Consider the following 20,950-nt stretch of genomic DNA (forward strand, 5'->3'; position numbering starts at 1 on the left):
AAAAGTAATACAAAACCTGTGCTAATAAAAAAAAAAAAAAAACACAGGGTGACAAAAAGATTGAATCCAAGATATGTTGATAATATAGCATAATGAGAGATTTACAACCAATTTTTAAAGAGCCGGACATTTTTGACCAGGAACATCAAATTAAGTTCAGGATTTTCAGCACGGCACAAGGGTTAAATATCCTCATAACATTGGCATATTAAAATAAAGACAATTGTTCTTTACCTTATGCTCTTAAAGGGACAGTTTAGCCTAAAATAAAAACGCTGTCAGTTACTCACACACGTCTTTTTATATTTACATGTGCACTTATTCAAACTTGTATTCAAGCATGTTGCGATTTATGACAAAATATGCCAGAACCAGCGCCATTCACGTCTGTAGTGTGAATGTGGAAATAATAACTTTGTATTAAGTGCGCTGTCCCTTTAAAAGACCGCAAATTGTTTTGTTCCTGTTGGCCAGTAAAGAGAAGGTCTCTATGATAAGGTCATTGGTTTGAAGGGCGTGAGATTATATATAGAAGCCCAACGGACTCCAGAGACGGAAACGGTCCGCTTCTTCAGAAAACATGCTGGACTTTTAATAATGCATGAGAAAAATCCCTGTAACTTTAGAAGGGGCTAAATATGAAGACTAAATATGGCCACATATTTACGACATCAGGGATGAATCATGTTTTTCAGTCATTACCTTCTCCACGGCAGCGTTTCGGCTGGCCAGCTGCTTCCTGAGATCCCCCATGTGATGGTCGAACTTCTTCATGTCCTTCTTAAAGTTTTCCCGAAATATCAGCAGAGGCTTTTCTACTTCACTCTGAAGCTGAATCAGAGACAAAGCGATTAAGTATTTTAATGTAGAAAGCTTCAAGAAACTAAACCCAAAAGTAAGAAAGACTGCCATGCATAATGTCTTTTTATTGCCCCAGTATTAGTCTGTAACTCCCCTGTTAGTGATGCAGTGTAACTCTACCGTACTGACAGTGTAACATCTGCTCTTATATTCTTCAGAGAGCGAAACATTAGCACAGAGCACATTCCTCCAGACCAGCTGTGCGTTTAGACCCGGATCAGAATGAATCCTACAGGCATCTTTCTATTATCTCACCTTGGAGGAGAACTTGAGATGAACTTCTGCTTCATCTGCCAGGCTTTTCTTCAGCTGAGCCCAAGCTTCTCCAAGCGTACTGAGAGAGGATAACAAGGGACAATATATTTAATTAAAATTAATAAAATATAAATGAAATGTAAATTATATATATATATATATATATATATATATATATATATATATATATATATTATTAAATGTATTAAAGATGTTTTATAAAAATATATATAAATTATATATATGGGTTAAATACAAGAAGGGTTTAAGCATAAAAATATGTGTAATACTGCTTTAAATTGTTGTTTAAAAAAAAGGTTTCAGTTTAATTTAATAGCATTTTTGTTTTTGTGAGCAAAAAATAAATATAATACATTTTTCAATAATTTACAGAAAACACCCACTAAAATGTCATTCGGTGTAATAATCTTGTCAGGCATATTTATAACAAAATTCAATTTATTAGTAGCTGTAATTCTTCAATTTTAAAATTTGCCACTATCCTAGGTTTTGCCCATTTGTCAATAAGAATTTTTGACTCGTTAATTTACAAAAGTGATTTTATGTCCATAGAAAGCACATGAAATATAAGTAAAGTCTACTTTTAAGGTTTTTAAAAAAGTTTTTTGGGAATAAAATGTCAAAATTTGGTAAATAATAGTAAAAATTCAAACAACATGCTTACTCAGACTTGTACTTATTAAAATATATAAAATATTATAGGAACATATTACATTTTATTGTGTTTTAATGAATAAAAAAAACTATTGACACATGGGCAAAATCTAGGATAGTGGAAAATTTTGTAGAAGTAGAAAAATGTAGAATTACAACTAAGTAGTATTTGGGGTAAAAGTAATTCATATTTTAATATGTCATAAATAGATTTTTGCTGTAAATATGCCTGACAAGATTATTACACTGAATGACATTTTAGTGGCTGTCTTCTGTAAATAAGGGAAAAATGTATAATATTTATTTTTTGCTCAAAAAACAAAAATGCAATTAAATTAAACAGAATAAAAAATAAAAAAAAAATTAAAGCACTATTACAGTTATTGTTTTAGTGCTTAAACCCTTTTTCATCTTTGACCCATATATATATATATATATATATATATATATATATATATATAGTAAATAAAATATGTGATAAAATATATTTAATAAAATGCATTAAAGTTATATTAAACATAACATTTTATAAAATATATCTATTATTTTATAAATCTTCTTGCACTTTTCTTTCTCTTTCGCTTGCGTATGAATGCTGCAGTGATGAGCGTTGAATGTTGAACGGATCAGCCTCGACCGCCTCATTCCTGAGATGTTTCGGATGTTTAGACTGAGCCGTTCTCTCTGTTCTGAGGCCTTTCGTTTCGGACTGACGCACCGATTCAAAGGAGCACTTTCAATAAAAGACATGGGTGGAATTTAACAATCTAAACTTTAGCTGAGTCAGATCCACAAGACTGAACATCAATACTTTCCTTTTTCACTGTTGGTAGGGGAAGATAATTCTGTATGAATCCATACAAATCCTCTGATGACTCATTTCTCCTCAGACATCAGATTGCAACCTGTTCACCTTTGATTTTGATTTGGCCTGAACCTGCATCTCCTGTTTACTGAGAGAGGTGGGCAATATAACTATTATATATAAATATATTTTTCAGTATTTTTACTTTTTCATTGAATGCATTTCTTCATATTTATCTATTTTTGATGTACTAGAGGAGGCATCATTTCAGTTGATTGATGGAACTGGAGTCATTGCCTTTTCAGTTTAATATAGATAGATACACGCTTAAAAATAAAGGTGCTTCATGATGCCATAGAAGAACATTTTTGGTTTGAATGGAACCTTTGACATTTGAAGAACCTTTCTGTTTAACAAATGGTTCTTTGTGGTGAAAGAAGGTTCTTCAGATTATGAAAAGGTAAGAAATAGATGGTTCTTTAAAGAAGCTTTGACTGAATGGCTCTTTGTGGAACCAAAAATGGTTCTTCTCTGGCATCCTTTTAAAGCACCTTTATTTTTAAGAGTATAGACAGATAGATAGACTATTTGAGACACTACTATTTGAGAGTTTGGGGTCTCTTCTGCTCACTAAGGCAGCATAAAATCTGAAATATTATTGCAATTTAATATAGCTGTTTTCTGTGTGAATATATAATAAAATGTAATATATTCCTGTGATCAAAGCTGAATTTTCAGCATCATTACTCCAGTCTTCAGTGTCACATGATCCTTCAGAAATCATTCTAATATGCTGATTTGCTGTTCAAGAAAGATTTCTGATTATTATCAATGTTAAAAACGGTTGTGCTGCTTCATATTTTTGTGGAAAACATGATACTTTTTTTAGGATTCTTTGCTGAATATAAACTTTTATTGGAAATATAAATCTTGTGTAAAATTATAAATGCCTTTACTGTAACTTTTGATCACCTTTTGATGCACCCTTGATGAGAGCATTCATTTATTAAAAAGAAAAACTGATCCCCAAAACTTTAAATAGGAGTGTATATACAGCATACAGCACTAATGGTACATGATCAGCTCCAGAGGCCTGTCATACACTGTTAAAAATGTAAAGCCAAGAGGTCACGACCTGCAATTCTGCAACAATGATTTCTGCAGAGCAGCCACACAAGCGGTAAATTCAGGAATAAACAAGAGGTTGTGAGCGCAGGCGTAGGAGCCGGACAAAAAAAACAATGGTCATTACAAGCGACGACACAGCGGGGGCTAAAAGCCAGGAGAATGGCGGGATTGTGCCGTCCGTCTGTGGGATGGTGGGCGGCGCTCTATGACACGCTTTGCATTGTATACGAAACAATTAGCCTTCTCTACCAGACTGACGCACTGCTGAAAAAAATCACTGGCAGTTGTGCTGATACCAAACACTAAAAGAGTGAAGCAGCTGACGGTGATTTACAAAATAATATGCACACTTAATAGTGAGAATGTGTGACACACTTAAAGAGGTAGTTCACCTAAAAATGAAATTGCCTGAAAATGTACTCATCCTCATGCAATTTAAGTCGTAGATGAGTTAATTTTTTTATCAGATTTGAAGATATTGAGCATTAGATCAATTGCTCACCAATGGGTCCTCTGCAGTGAATGGGTGCCGTTAGAATGAGAGCCCAAACTGCGGATAAAAACATAACAGTAATCCACACTACTCCAGTCCATCAGTTAACATCTTAAGAAGCCAAAATCTGCGTGTTTGAGGGAAACAAATCCATCATTAGGCTGTTTTTAAGTAAAATATGAGTCCATAACTCATAGCATAGCATTTCCTCCTGTGAAAAAGTGGTCTGGTCCACTGATCTATATAAAGAGAAATCTGCACAGATCAAGCATTGTTTGCAAGCCAAAACAGTCTAAAACAGCTCGAAACAATATTTGGGTGGATTTTAATGTGGACTGGAATGGTGTGGATTATTGTGATGTTTTTATTAGCCGTTTGGACTCTCATTCTGACGGCACCCATTCACTGCAGTAGTGAAGTATTTTTACTCTGCTGTAAAAGTACTTTTTAAGTGTCTGTACTTTATCAGAGTGGATTTTAATGTGAGATACAACAGTAGACGGCTCCAGATCCCTGGAGAAAGCATTATTATGGATCACAGACTAGTATTTTAGACATTAAAAATGTCTTAATGATAGATTTGTTTGTTTTAAAGCACAGCTTTTGGCTTCTCAAGATGTTAACTGATGGACTGGAGTGGTGTGGATTACGTGTGAATTATTGTGATGTTTTCATCAGCCGTTTTGGACTCTCATTCTGACGGCACCCATTCACTGTAGAAGACCGATTTGCAGAGGCAGACAGTAGTGAAGTATTTTTACTCTGCTTTAAAAGTACTTTTTAAGTGTCTGTGCTTTATCAGAGTGGATTTTAATGTGAGATACAGCTTCAGATCACTGGAAGAAGCGTTATTATGGATCATGGACTAGTATTTAAGACATTAAAATGTCTTAACGATGCATTAGTTTGCTACAAAGCACAGCTTTTGGCTTTTCAAGGTGTTAATTGATGTACTGGAGTGGTGTGGATTACTTGTGGATTATTGTGATGTTTTTATCAGATGTTTGGACTCTCATTCTGACGGCACCCATTCACATCCATTGCTGAGCAAGTCATACAGTGCTACATTTCTCCAAATCTTATGAGGAAACAAACTCATCTAAATCTTGGATGGCCTGAGGGTGAGGGCATTTTCAGAAAATATTCATTATTTGGGTGAACTATTCCTTAAGAGCATTATAAAGCATTATGTTCATGAAGGTCACTGCATGAGATTTCTAAAACTTTCTGAGTTTGTAAGGAGAAAAGAGGGTGTATTATTCGCCATCAGCCATTGTTTTCTAGGTGACGTACCCTTCCTCCTGCGCCGCCAGCGGGATCTGCGAGAGCTTTGACAGGTTCTTGGCGTACTCCTCCTCAATCCTGATTCTGTCCACACAGAGAAATGAATTTAAGTTGTACTGTAGTGATAGAGCACAGCACATGGATCAGTGACACATGTAGAGCATGTGAAGAGGCTGAGCGCAGATGTCTGTCCTGACTTTCACACACTAAGGTCATTTCCTTCCCAGACTCAAATGTTTCTCCTCAGGGACACACTTCATGTGAACCCCCAATTGTAGCTCATTCAATCCAAAGCTCTCCGCAAATATATCCAAAGAATTAAGAGCCGTAACATTACAAACTAACATGTTGGAAAGCAGATGATTTGTTTTTCTGCTTTCTTAAAACTTTTAATGCAATAGAGGAAATAAGTTACAGGAAGTTGTGCGTGCTGTGTTGTGTTATTATGTTTTTAGTCAAGGCAACAGAACGTATATATCAAGATGTTACACAATTCACCAACATAGATAATGCAATAGAGACCATAACCATATTTGTTGTAGGACTTCAGTAACCACACATTTACAGCTAACTACTGTCAAAGTTAGATCACTGTGACAATGCTTTCTGGACAACAAGCAACTATTGTGCTATTAAAAATAGTAGCATAAAGACATTCAGAAACTATTGCTGATTTTACGTCAGAAAATTAGATAATTATGAATTTATGTCTAGCAGTTGAGACTTTGTCATTCATGATTGTGAAATGTAACTTTAAATTTCACAATTATGATTTCATGTTTCACAACTGTGACTTTGTTTCTCATAACTGTGACGTTATTTCTTATCTTTATCTCTACACCTTTTCCGTAATTCTTTTTTTTTATTTTATTTTTTTATTGTTATTATTTGTAGGCTGGAATTTGTTTTCGTAAAATACAACTGCCATACTTATTAAATAAATGAATAAATACATAAATTAAGTATATTTTTTGCCAAAACACTATAGCTACTACAGTTACTATAGTAAAACTATAGTAAAACTGAAATAAAATTATAAACTACAACTGCAAAAATAAATAAATAAAAATAATATTAAAATAAAAATAACACTATAGGTACTACAATTACTATAGTAAAAACATAGTATTTTTTTTAGGGTAGCACAGAACCCACAATTAAATACAAATAAATAATAATAAAATAAATTATTAAATTTGCATCTAAAATAAAAGTTTGTATAATTTTTTGTTGTACTATTTGTTTATATGTGTATATGTATATATAAAGACACACACATACAGTATATATTTTGAAACTATTTACATGTATATATTTTTATTCATATAATTTATATTTATAAATATATTTAATATGTAAACATATTTTTTTCTTAAATATATACATGCGTGTGTGTGTGTGTGTGTGTGTGTGTGTGTGTGTGTGTGTGTGTGTATATATATATATATATATATATATATATACATAATAAATTTATTATGTACACAAAAACTTTTATTTTGTATGCGATTCATTGTGATTAATTGGTTCCGAGCAATAAAATAAATGTTTTTTTATTATTATTATTGCATTATGAATAATTCTTTTTGTAAATTCTTTTCCTGAACATATCTTTCACACTGTAATAAATAAATAAATAAACAAACGAATAGGGATGCTCATTTCGGTTAATTTTCCTGACCGACAACCGCTGCTCGTTATCCGATCATTAACCGTTAACTGATAAAATTAGAATAATGAATTCGTTTAAAATAAAAATAGAATGCACGAGTATCTGTGATGATACATAAAAATACAAGCAAATGTTTTATTTTAACGTGCAAACAGCAGCATACAGAGCAACAACAAAAACTGCATTCATATACTCAAATTATCATGCATCAGTAGCGCTTCTGAGAACAGAGAAAATTAGAATGAAAAAAAAAAGAATAATATAAATAGGCCTACACGAAATATGTATAAATTAAATAACTACCTAATTAAGATGACAAAACTAAAACACACTGAATCCTTCTATGTGCTTTGAAGAAAGGTACCGGTCTTGTTCTTCTCGTCGGACATAAAAACATATAGCAGTGCAGCCTATACCTCAGTTTTTAACATGTGGACATGCTACACGGATAGACTGGGACGCTGTCTGTTAACTCTTAGATCCATGACAAAAACACTTCACAAAAATCCTTTCAATTTGCGGTTCGGGTCTTTTCATCCACTAATCCACATATGTGGAGAAACGTGTTTTCACAGTGTTCAATAGCCAATCACAGACATTTCTGAAGATTACATTATCGCAGTGGCCAATCAGAGGCGGCTATGTTACGATCCACTCACCACTCAAAGTGCCGGTTTCAGTTCTGCTGAATTCTATACCTCCACGAACTCTCTCATTAAAACAAATTAAAGCTGCGTTCCAGCCCAGGCAGGTTTTTAAGCTGGTAAATCACGACTTCAAATCACGACTCACGACATTGTAGCGTTCCAGGCAAGTCACCCCAAAATGCCTGAGCGCATGTATTAATATTACATTATTATTCATTTGTTTGCAAAGTTATATTGTCCTAAAGTCTATTTTTTCACTGTGTACCACTTGCATAAACACCGCACCCGTAGGTGCTGACATTGTTGTTTCGCGGGTTATGTCACGTCATAACTCGTAACTGGGAGTATATCGATGTAGTACGAGATCACGAGTGGAAAGTCACGGGTTTGACTGCCATTCGGGTGCACTTTCACGGGTAGAAGGTTGGAAAAACACGGGTAACGGGTTGCCTGGAACGCGGCATAAGTGTAGACATGATGTAAATAAGAGATTCATTGTACAGTGTAAAGGTTATTTTATTACTTTTTATTAACTTTGTGAGATTGCGATTAACAACAGTAATGTATGAGTGACAGCTTTCCAGTGATTGTAAGGGGAGCGCGCACTTTTTAGACTATAATTAATTCAGAATTTGAATACATTTATTCATGGATTCACTCTCTGATAACCCAATATCGCCATTGCCATCGTGTTGCATACAGGCTACTACATCAGTTACACAAACTAAGAGAAGGTAAAGCAGGTGCTTACTCAGCTAAATATGTCTGAACAGCCGCACGTGTCCACATGCGCCCGTGAGTAAACATTATTTTTTCTTTCACCATGCAGCAAACGTAAAAAAAAAAAAAAAAAAAAATGCATTTTTAACCGTTTAACTGATAGTAATAATCGGTTAAAATTCTTACTGACGGTTAACGGTTAAACGGTCAATATGAGCATCCCTACAAACGAATGAATAAATAAATAAATAAAAATAAAATTTATTTAATAAATAAATAAAAAGCATAGGCTTTCAGGAAAATACTATTTTAATTCAATGTGTTACTTGACGCTTGTTTGTAATTTGTAATCGTAAAATTTAGTATCACTTCTGAGCTTCTGAGTGAATATTTTTTTCGGTGTTCTGCTCTCAGTCTGGATGACAGTGTGACGTTTACCTCTCCCGCACAAACTCAGCCATCTCTTTCTGCATCTGCCTTCCCTTCAGCTGTTTTTGCAGCAGCACCTCGAATCCTGAGATGGTGGCACTTCCCTGCGGGTCCTTTTTGTCCGCCTGGATCGACAGACAAAACACAAGGCGGATTCATGTGCACAGAAGCGTGATAAAGTGTCAGAACAAGAATTCAGTAGGATCTTCTCCAATCAAAACTACAAGCCAAACCAGATTACTTGATGGATTGGATGAAATTCATGCTGTTGAAGTATGCAAAGCCTTGCCATTGCCTGTTTGTGAGGCTTTTCTAAACTATGCAAGCAAATCTTTGTGGTTTGTCAGCGGTTGCTTACCCAAAAATAATCGCAGTAGCTCCACTCATCTGGTTTGAGCAGCTGCTGTTCAGACATGTGCAGTGGAAAAGGAAACGTCACGCAGTTGATCTACAGAGGGAAAGAAATCATCCAGAGACATCAGCTCACAGCAGGACATGAAGAACACAACGAGAAACTGACAAACAATTCCAACCCTCAATACAAACTCACAAAACTGTCAAAGTGGACACTAACTAACTAAACTAACTTATATCAGTCAGTTTTCACCAGATTCAACTTAAGCAACTGCCTTAAGTTTTAAGTTAAATCAGCTTAAAACTACAAGTCATTTTAACGTATTACAATCAAAATTAGTCGATTTAACTTGTGAGTTGAAAGGACTTAAGTTGATTTAACTTAATATTTTAAGGCAGCTGCTAAACTTAAGTTTTTAAGTTGAAACTGGTGAAAATGTTTTACAGTGCAGTGTTGCCAATCACAAAAGTTTTAAGCTTTAAAGGTTGTATCAGCGATTCTAGGCTGAAACATAAAGTGTCACTTTCAGCTGACATTTCTTCACGATCCGCTCGCTGCCTGCCCCATAAATTGTCTGTAAAAAATGCGTCTCTGTGGTCAGCCTATGGTCCGAGATATGCCAAAAAACAAACAAAAAAACAATCGGTGCTACCAACCATTCCACAGCAAAACAAACAGTGTTCCAAACAATCACCGTCAGGGGGTTGGTCTTGTGGACTTTCGTACTGGTGCAGGGATGTGAGGGAGGCAGAGCGAAAGACCAACCCTCTGACGGTGATTGGTTGGAACACTGTTTGTTTTGCTGTGGAATCGTTGGTAGCACCGGTTGTTTTTTTGGTATATCTCGGACTGTAGGCTGACCACAGAGATGCGTTTTTTTTACAGACAATTTATGGGGCAGGCAGCGAGCGGATCGTGAAGAAAGGTCAGCTGAATGTGACACTTTATGTTTCAGGCTTGAAATCGCTGATACAACCTTTAATGATGAGCATTAGCTTAAAACCAGTATAATATGATTAACTACTGGCGTCATTACCTACTAAATAAAGACAAATAAAGGAACAGTCAACAATTCTAGCCCATAAACACATCATCCATATGCAAATATAAACAGTTAAAGTCAATGTGTGCCAATTTTTACCTGGATTACTTAAGTTAATTTGTACTGTTTGAACTGAATCACTCCACTTGTTTGTGTTTGTTTCAGATAGACTGTCAGTGTATGTGTTATTATAGATTTTACAGGGACTCTTTCTGCTGTTTTCACAACAAAACCCACCCAATTGCTTCTCAAAACTGGCCCAAATGCATTTCAAGAGGGTACATCATTAAAAATTGCGTTTCACGGTTTAAAATACACATTTTTCCCACATTACAGGGGATAAATATCAAGTTATTGGGGTTGCTTCAACCTGCGGACATGAAAAACAATCCGTGGCAACAGTGATATGTAGCACAATTACGTGGGAAGACTGCAGACTTGGCAACATTAAGTTACGGTGCTATGCCAATAGATGGGGACAAATGAATCAGTGGATTACTAATTTAACCGATTCGTTCAAAATACTGATTCAACGAAACATTATATTAATTTTAATGAATTTGTTTTAAACACTGATTCATTAGGAACAAAACAGGTGAGTGGCTTCAATGAGTGAGTCATTGAATCATTCTTTCAAATTGATTCGTTCTAAACACTGATTCATTCAAGAACAAAACAGAGCAGAGTGGCTGTATGGGTGAGTCAACGAAACATGCAGGCAAGGCAAATGGCTTTAGGAGTGAGTAACTGAATTGTTCATTTGAACTTCATTAGGAAAATTAGCTGCAAGCATTTAAGCATATAGAAAAAATACATTATATATTATTTAGCAAGGCTGTAACCACCTAAATAAATTATTTAAAATAAACATTTTTAGCAAATACATGTAATTTGCCATTAAAATGTTTTTTTTTTCAATGCGCCAGCCGTGGTCTGATCTCTGCTTTGCATGCTTATTTAGAAAACACCTGCGGCATATGCTCACCTGGTTTCGTGAAGTTTTGAGTTTTTGTTTACGCTTTATAGGCTTTTAGGTATATTTGGACAGGCCCCTTTTCTAAATGATGCCGTAACAGCTTTCCAAAAGGTACATTTCAACACTTTTTGGGTAATTATTGACCTAGAGAGTCCAAAGAATGGCACTGCAGTGTTTATTTATTTAAAGTATGTTTTTTTTTTTACATTTTCTCCATTACGTAATAAATGGTTTGATTGAAATCAGTGGTTGTAGTGGCAAAGTTGTTCAGAATGAGGAGGTCTATCGTATGCTATGAATCTTGTGCATATGTGTGACAAACTACACAATATACAATCATTTATAAGCTCTTGAAAAATGTGACCTTTAGGGCCATGAATGAAACAGGCTCACAGAGTTTTGTTCCGATCGACCTCCGTTAACCTTGTCTAATAGGTGCTCAAACTCAGGCCTATGGCGTTAATGTTTTTTGAGATACGCATATGTCCTTATAGCCACTTGTTGAGCTTGGGGTCAAAACCATGCGTAGCGATTTGCATAGTAATGGCCGTTTTTATATTTTTCCCCTCTTATAGCACTGATCTGATCTCAGATTCAGTGCTTACATTTGTGTTGCGAGTTTAGCGAAGATATCTCATCCTGTTCAAAAGTTATAGCCATTTTAGTACAAGCGTCCCTGCCCCTTACAAACGTTTTGGCGTCCCTTTGCGGTGGACAGTCGAAAGTTCAAATTTTGTTGGATAATTATTGTTATTCACTGTCTAGAGCAGTGGTTCTCAACCTTTTTTGGTCCAGCGCCCCCCCAGCGTCTAATTGTCCTCAATGAATATTAAAATTGATTGTTATTAGTATTTTGTGTTTATAATAGGACTGTTATTATATTTATAGCAATTCAAATGTATGGGGTCATTACAATTTTTACGAAATTAATTTAAGGATGCATTGAATTGAGCATTTTTTTACAGTAAATTATATATATTAAAAAAACATTAATAACATTCATTTGCAGTTTTTAAGCAAATTGGTGATTTTCATTGCTACAGCTTCAGTATTTTTGTGATGCTGATATACTTTATTGCCCCAAATTTAAAAAGTAAATAAATAAAAATTCCTGTTTAGAACATATCCAAAAGGACATTTTTACATAAGTGATTTTAGTTTGTTCTTCCATTTCTGGAACTCTTGAACACCCTTTTTACTGCTGTGGTATGTTTGGATATTTTCAATTAGCTTTAAGTAAAAAAAAAATAAAAAATAAAAAATATCCCTTGGAAAATACCCTGCTTTTTGAGAATATATTGAATTCCCTTTTTTCTGAGATAGTAGACATGGTTAATTTTGTGGGTAATACCACATTTACACATGCATGGAAGAAATGTAAACTCTACGTTACTATATTTCACAATTTTTAGAATATTTAAAAGTTTGCTTACAAATACCTTAAAGAAAACTAAGTACAACACTAAAAGTTGGGATGTTTTGTAAAATGATAAAATCTATGATTTGTTAATTCTATTTAACTTTTATTTAATTGACAACATTACAAAGAAAAGAAAAGTCACAAAAGTGCAACACACTCCAAAACAATTATACTAAAAGTGAAAAGGTTATAGAATAAGCTAATCTGTTTTGAAACAGTTGACAGGAGCCAGGTGAATTGGTAATAGGTGAGGGGATCATCTTTGGGTATAAAAGGAGCTTCTCAGTCTTTGCAAGCAAAGCTAGATCGTGGCTCAAAATTTGTTTATATTAACAAAAATATGTTGGCCAGTGTAAACATTGGAATTTGTTTCTTTGTACTTCAGTCAATTAAATAAATGTTAAAGAGATCAAATTACATATTCTTGATTTTATGGCATTCAGCATGATTTCTGAAAGATCATGTGACACTGAAAGCTAGAGTAATGAAGCTTAGCATAAGAGGAAAACACATTTAAAATATATTCAATTAAAAAAGCTTTTTTAATGGTATATATTTTTTTAAAACAAACAAATGCAACCTTTGTTTATTCATCCATTAAAAAATCTTATTTGCCTTTTTTAATAGTAATGTATATTTTATTTATAATATATAGGCTATTTTAAAAGCATGTAACCTATCTAAACCCAAATATAACAGCCCACATTAGCCCGTACATACTTTTATTTCAAAAATATGTAATTGAATGCCACATGACATTCATGACATATTTGATTTGACTGGGCTTGAAATATCATTATCATTAGTTTCCCAAGGAGCAAAAAAGCAACGTGCAGTAAAAATTAGGCTGGGCTATTATTTGTGAGCTTTGAATACATTCTTTAAAAAATTGGCATTTAAATCATTTGGTAAACAAAAAGCTTTCATATTATTATTTTTTTCTAATCAAGAAAAAGCATCTCATGCTTGACCGTGACTATTGTAAACTAGCAGCCAGCTAACACTTAAGGTCATTCATTGCACACATTGAGTCCGAATTTTTCGCACGTTAAAAAATAAATACCTCACGTTATGTTAATCACACTTGCACACTGCCTCCAAATTTTTTGTCCGTCATAAAAAATTGCGGATCGGGTTTGATTTTTTGCGTTTTTCGCATCTGTAGCAAGCATTTTGAGAGGTATTTTGACAGTTCAGAGCCACCGTACAAGCGAACGCCAAAATCCAGAATTGCGTCTGTCAAGTTCATTCACTTTGTCCCGCAGCACAAAGCACTGTGAAGGACCTTGTACGCTGAGTTCGCAAAAATTAGTGGTCTTCTTTATATTATGTGGCTCCAGTAATGCTAGCAAAGCATCAACGATTACTGACATCCTGAAATAAACTCTGAATCACCCGGGATAATCCCGCAGTTTATTAATAAGGAGGTGCGCCTTAAAAGTATTCCCTCACTCCTCTGTATCTGTTTCTCTTTTTAAGAAGAGAGTGGACAACATCGTTCTATTTCGTCGGACTCAGTGTGCAAGGTTTCTGTGCGTGACGAATTTTTAGGATTACGAATACAAAATAACGTATACGAAAATTTCGGACACGGTGTGCAATGACCTTAACACTGCTACACTGGCCGAGAAAGGCGCAACAAGTTGCGTTAAAGCACGTAGATCCCGCTATAATGAGTCATTCAGTAACTGAGCGCGAGCGCTACAGTAAACGCATTCCGCGCGCTTATGCTGCAGACAAGTTGACAAATAGATACAGAAAGTGCGCTTTGATGCATCCAGTGTAGAAATGGCATTAGGATGTGGCAGACCATTTTCTTCTGCAAATTTTAGCTCAAACTTATTCGGTTTAAACTCGTCTTAACCAAACGCCCCCCAAAACCACCTCAGCGCCCCCCTTTCAAAATTATTGCTTTCAGCGCCCCCCGAGGCTCTCCCAACGCCCCCTGGGGGGCGGTACCGCCCCCGTTGAGAAACACTGGTCTAGAGAATCTCCCTGCACTGATTTGGTTACGATCGGTAGACAAACCTAGGACTAGTTAGCAAAAGTAGGTTTTTTTAAAAAAAAAGCAAAATACCCAAAAATATTGCAGGGTGACAGATGAATCCAAAATGCATCTTGTCCGGTGTGAGCCAAGAATTCCAACAACATGAGACACTTAAGTCTCCGACGAATGGTTTAGGAGTTATGAGTGATTTCATACTTTTGATTGCTGTAGCGCCCCATGAGGCCAATTGGGGCCTTTGTAGACAATGTGAGTACTACTACTATCCCTCCAAGTTTCAAGTCTATACGACTTACGGTTTGGTCTGTCCAATCAGTTTTACATGGAGATTGCTGATGCTTGGCCTGAAATGCATCTAAAAATGTAAGTTACTAAATACTAACTTGCTTATTTACAGTCTGTATCACCTAATTACCTGCTGTTTTACATTCACAGTCATTGATTGTTTTTTATCTGTTTTTGGTTGGTAACAACAGGTGTAAAGGAAAATTCCTTTGAAAGTTAAAAAATGTGTTTTATTGAAAAAAAAAAAAAAACAAATATTCATAATAAATCTTCCTGAAGAATTACACCTGCCATGAATGCACAGGTTAATGTAGAATTTTTTTTTTTTTTTTTGCGGGCATATTTGTCATGCTTTATTAATTTACTTTGGGTCAAAGGTCTGGTCACATGATGTCAACATGCTTCCCCTTATAGAGACAGAGCGACACGTGTCATAACTTGAAAACCACGTCCACTTTATTGACTTTGTATTGTGGAAAGCTGCCTCCTTGTCATTTCCTCCTTGTCTAAAAGCCGCTATTTGACAAGGTGTACAGTAAACAAGCATTTTTATAAAAAATACATTTTTATAAGCAGTTGATTAAAAAAATTGAGTGTTTAAGGACACAGAAGTAGAGCGCAACGTGTCATATTACTTTGAGAGCTACTATCAAAGTGGATGAATATCAGCTGGCCCAAACTACAGCTTGCTTTCTAATAGATAACTTGACATAATTTTAGTAATCAACTGCATCGCTGCTTCTTGTCTCTAACTTTCATAAAAGCTTGGGCCAACTGGTATTTGTCCACTTTGATAGTAGTTCTTAGAGTAATATGACACATTCCGCTCTAGTATTTTTTTTGTGTCGACAGCTTATTAAAACAGTTCACGGATTTTTACTGTACACCTTGTCACTTAGCAGCTTTTAGACATTGTTCTGTTTTTGTTACAAGTCAGAAATGACAAGGAGGCAGCTTCCCGCAATGCATTACATGTCTGTTCATCATTACAAACTTTCAAAAGAACCTTTTATTTATACACTGTAGGTGTAAACCTTTTCATAAGTGTGAAGTTCTTCATGCATGTTTAAGAGTTCAAGCAGCTTGTAATGTTAATGCATGAGATGGTGTGCGATGATCTGTCCTGTACTGTAAACACACTCAATAAGCAGCAGCTGTTGATCAATTACAGCTCAGTTTGGAGCTCCAGCAGCTGTTTATGCACTTTAAACAAAGAAAACAGGAGGACTGTAATTGTAACACTCAAATTCCTACTGACCATCTAATAATTGATGCACATGAAGGTCTACACCAGTGTATGGGCTTCGGATTATTTGTTTGTTAATGCAAAATATTTTAGGCTTTTAAATCACACATACTATAGGCCATTAAGAAAATATTAAAAGTGACATTTATTTTATACACCTTCAAGAAAGAGTTAAAACACATCTCTTCCATTTTTATTTGACCCTCTAACTCTCTATTCTAATTCAATTCTTTAAAAAAACTTGCACTCTATTCATTTTATAAAAAAAAATGCATTCTATTTATTTGTTTACTGTTTATTTATTATGTAATTTGATGTTACAACTTTTCAAATGTTAAGTTGCACTATGTGAAAACGTGGATATTTGAGTTCAGTAAACTTAAAATTTTAAGGCAGCATGAATACTTACTTTTAAAAGTTTTAACAACTTTTTTTTACAGTGTATGTAAGGGTTATTATTAACGAAAAACATAAAAAAAAAACATTTTCATTACTTCAACTAAAGCTTAAAGTTGAAACCAAAGTAAACCAAAGAAAAAGTGAAGTAAAACCAAAACTTAAATACAAATACACATTTAAAAAAAAAAACCTAATAAAACTGCAAAACGAAAAAAGTTAAGTGCACTTGGGACCGCATTTGTTGCAATGCATACAGTGATTTCAGCAGTCAGATGAACACTGCTCCTCCCTATATTTCCCTTACAGATATTGGCCCTATATTGTATAGATGCAAAAGGACATGCGTGGACATTTCTGAGGTCTGACATTGCTGTCTGGGAGAGGAAAGTATGATACTGAGTTGGTGGCGAAGGAAATTCCCTTTGGTTTGCATGAGCTCATAACACTGCCCATGTTGCCTAATGTTTGCTGCATCACAGCAAATGAGGAAATAGCACTGACTTGGTCTTATATTGCAACTGTAAAGAAGTTGCAAGAAGTGCAATCTCACTTCTGGTTTGTCTGCAACTGGATTTTTCTGGATAAACAGAACAAACATGTGCATTGACTGATTGCACCACAATCTTAAGTTCCACGGTATCACTGATCCTTCTGAGATTTTCAGAGGCTTATGATGCCATTGTGTTGAAGCTGGATAATGTGAGGAGAAACAGAGGAGGAGAATGAGTCTCCACATGTGTCTGCATTGAGTCAGATGAAGATAATCAAGTGTGGCACACTGGACTAATGAAACTCAACTGGTCAGAGTCTGCGTCATTGTCGGCATGATGGGAACTATCTGATCTCCATGTCAGCAAACATCCCAGTAATGTGAAAGGAAGATGTCAGCTTTCTGAAAGCATGAAGATTTGGCTATTCTGAAAACTTTAGGGCTTTATAGTAATTCCTCTGTCATTCCTCTTTCATTATTTACTGTCAGAATGAGAAAAAATAGAAAGGGATCTGCAAGTTTCATTATTCCTTTCTAGCAGCTTCACGCAGAACAACTGATTTGTGTTGCTTCTGTTTAGCGCATTATAGTGAGTAAATGCAACACAGTGAACATTTATAACTACATTTCAGTGCATGCAGTTAATTTCAAATAGCAGCCCTTACTCCAGTGCCAGAGCTGAGGATGATGGGATGATGAACCTTGCTGTTTAGTGAATAAAGGTGACAGTGAAAAGCCTAAAAATAAATGTATAAAAATATGCCCCTCTGCATTCTGGAAATAACCTGTTTGTGTATGATGCTTCAGTTTCGTTAGCTGGTCTAGGTGAACTTTTGCTTGCATCAGTCTAATGATAGCAGTCTTACGAGAATCTATAAATACTTGTACCTAAAACTCAACTACACTGACATTATGCAGATACTAAACTTTAAAACCAGAATAACCAGAATTCTGATTTATATGAAGGTGGAGGTAAAACTAGGTTTTTTACAATCAACTTTTAAATTTAAGTATTTTGCAGTAAGTCGAAGTAATTCGCATTTCTCTAACATTAGATCATCATTTTTTAAATGTTTCGTTGATAAGGTTGAAAGTCCTGATAACTCTTATGAACAGCTCTTTGTGTCTCTGATAACGCTTCAGACAGTGACTCATGTCTAACAGTCAGGATAATACTAGTCTAGCCTGCAATAATAAATCTCTTAGTTTGTTCACTGAAGAACAAGTCTGTGAGTTCACCAAAATGAGACTCCTGTAATACTGTATTGCTGTAATGCTGTTTTTGATCCCCTGCTGATTTTGTAAGTTTACTCACTGACAAAGTAACGGTCAGTCTATAATTTTAATGGTAGTTTTATTTGAACAGTGAGTGAGAATAACAACAAAAAATGCAGAAAAACACATTTCAAAAAAGTTATAAATTGATTTGCATTTTAATGAGTGAAATAAGTATTTGACCCCTTCACAAAACATGACTTAGAAAACCCCTGTTAGCAGTCACAGAGGTCAGACATTTCTTGTAGTTGGCCACCAGGTTTGCACACGTCTCAGCAGGGATTTTGTCCCACTGCTCTTTGCAGATCCTCTCCAAGTCATTAAGGTTTTGAGGCTGACGTTTGGCAACTCGAACCTTTAGCTTCCTCCACAGATCTTCTATGAGATTAAGGTCTGGAGACTGGCTTGGCCACTCCAGGACGTTAATGTGCTTCTTCTTGAGCCACTTCTTTGTTGCCTTGGCCGTGTGTTTTGGGTCATACCCATCCACAACCCATTTTCAATGCCCTGGCCCTAATGGTACACAGCCCTGTCCATCGTCTATTTGGTGTGGTGTAGTTGTGCAGCCCCGTTAGCAGAAAAACACCCCCAAAGCATAATGTTTCCACCTCCATGTTTGATGATGGGGATGGTGTTCTTGGGGACACAGGCAGCATTCCTCCTCCTCCAAACATGGTGAGTTGAGTTGATGCCAAAGAGCTTGGTTTTTGGTCTCATCTGACCACAACACTTTCACCCAGTTCTCCTCAAAAATTATTCAGATGTTCATTTGCAAACTTCAGACTGGTCCTGTACATGTGCTTTCTTGAGAAGCCGGACCTTAAGGGTGCTGCAGGATTTCAGTCTTTCACGGTGTAGTGTGTTACCAATTGTTTTCTTGGTGACTATGGTCCCAGCTGCTTTGAGATCATTGACAAGATCCTCCTGTGTAGTTCTGGGCTGATTCCTCACCGTTCTCATGATCATTGAAACTCCACGAGGTGAGATCTTGCATTGAGCCCCAGACTGAGGGAGATTGACAGTTATTTAGCGTTTCTTTCATTTGCGAAAAATCGCACCAACTGTTGTCACCTTCTCACCAAGCTGCTTGGCGATGGTCTTGTAGCCAATTCCAGCTTTGTGTGGGTCTACAATCTTGTCCCTGACATCCTTGGACAGCTCTTTGGTCTTGGCCATGGTGGAGAGTTTGGAATCTGATTGATTGTTTGCTTCTGTGGACAGGTGTCTTTTACAGGTAACAAGCTGAGATTAGGAGCACTCCCTTTAAGTGACTGCTCCTGATTTCAGCTCGTGACCTGTATAAAAGACACCTGGGAGCCAGAAGTCTTGCTGATTGATAGGGGATCAAATACTTATTTCACTCATTAAAATGCAAATCAGTTTTAGCAAATAACTTTTTTGAAATGTTTTTTCCTGATTTTTTTGTTGTTGTTCTGTCTCTCACTGTTCATATAAACCTGCCATTAAAATTATAAACTGATCATTTCTTTGTCAGTGGACAAATGTACAAAATCAGCAGAGAATCTAATATTTTTTTCCTTACTGTATGACAATTCTATGCCAATCGATTAACTAAGGAAACCCATTAATAGTTACACATCAAATGAGGTTAAAATCTGCTTTATAGTTTATCATAATTTCAGAACTTAACACTTCAGAAATGTGGTTATCAAAGCTACATGGCTGATATTGCTTATCTAAGTTATAGACGTTACTCATATCCTCAGAAACACCGAACATCTCTGTGTGTCTCTGCCATTCTGTTGCTCGTGAAACAGCACCGCTGTCCCGTCGTACTATGCTAACTGACCACGTACGTCTCTGTTTTCTTCTGATCGATTACAACAGTCATAGCACTCAAAGCGTCCTCCTGCTGGATGCGGTTTCATCATCGATCTGTAATGCGTCACAGGTGTGCATTTCTGATCTGTTTGTGTTGCACAACAGAGATGCAACTATGATAATCACACCAGATGCAGAGGAACGTGAATGTAGTGGCAACTCAGATTTAATGTTTTGCTAGTTATGAAAACACAAAGAAAGATAAATGTTTTGATTCATTTCTAATAGCTCTGGTTGTTTTATGTCAGATTTAATGTTTAAAAAGTCTTAATAAGCCCTGTTTACACTAGTGCGAAAATGACCCTCATCTACACTGGCATTGCAACTGCATTTCAGCAATGATACACAACTGAAAATGCATGTCAAATGACCATTCATAATGAGAATGATGCTAGTGTTTACAAGGATACACAGAGCAAATGTGGGCAGTCATGCCATCATTTTCAAAAGTCACAGTTTTGGTCGTTTACACTAAAACACAACCCCAGATTTTTCAAACTAAAATGGGGTCTGCAGCATTTTTTCAGAAGTCTGTTTTCGAGAGTCAAAAAAGGTTGGAGTAGTGTAAATGACAGTTTTAATTGTAGCAAAAGTTGTGTTTTAAAACAAAAAGGCACTACTGTAAACGTAGCCTTAGTCAGGCATC

At 35.7% G+C, this 20,950-nt stretch overlaps 1 protein-coding gene across 1 annotated transcript in view; it reads right to left on the minus strand.

Moving 5' to 3' along the window:
* gas7b (growth arrest-specific 7b) overlaps positions 1–20,950 on the minus strand; it is a 68,306-nt gene that overhangs the window by 10,591 nt on the left and 36,765 nt on the right. The window contains exons 6-10 of the mRNA XM_073828253.1: positions 9,328–9,417; positions 8,979–9,094; positions 5,511–5,585; positions 1,117–1,195; positions 703–831 (exon numbers count right to left, since the gene is read on the minus strand). Of these exons, the coding sequence (XP_073684354.1) occupies positions 703–831; positions 1,117–1,195; positions 5,511–5,585; positions 8,979–9,094; positions 9,328–9,417 (489 nt within the window). The remainder of the gene's footprint in view (positions 1–702; positions 832–1,116; positions 1,196–5,510; positions 5,586–8,978; positions 9,095–9,327; positions 9,418–20,950) is intronic.

The sequence above is a fragment of the Garra rufa genome, chromosome 22, assembly GCF_049309525.1.
Source record: "Garra rufa chromosome 22, GarRuf1.0, whole genome shotgun sequence".
Lineage (NCBI taxonomy): Eukaryota > Metazoa > Chordata > Actinopteri > Cypriniformes > Cyprinidae > Garra > Garra rufa.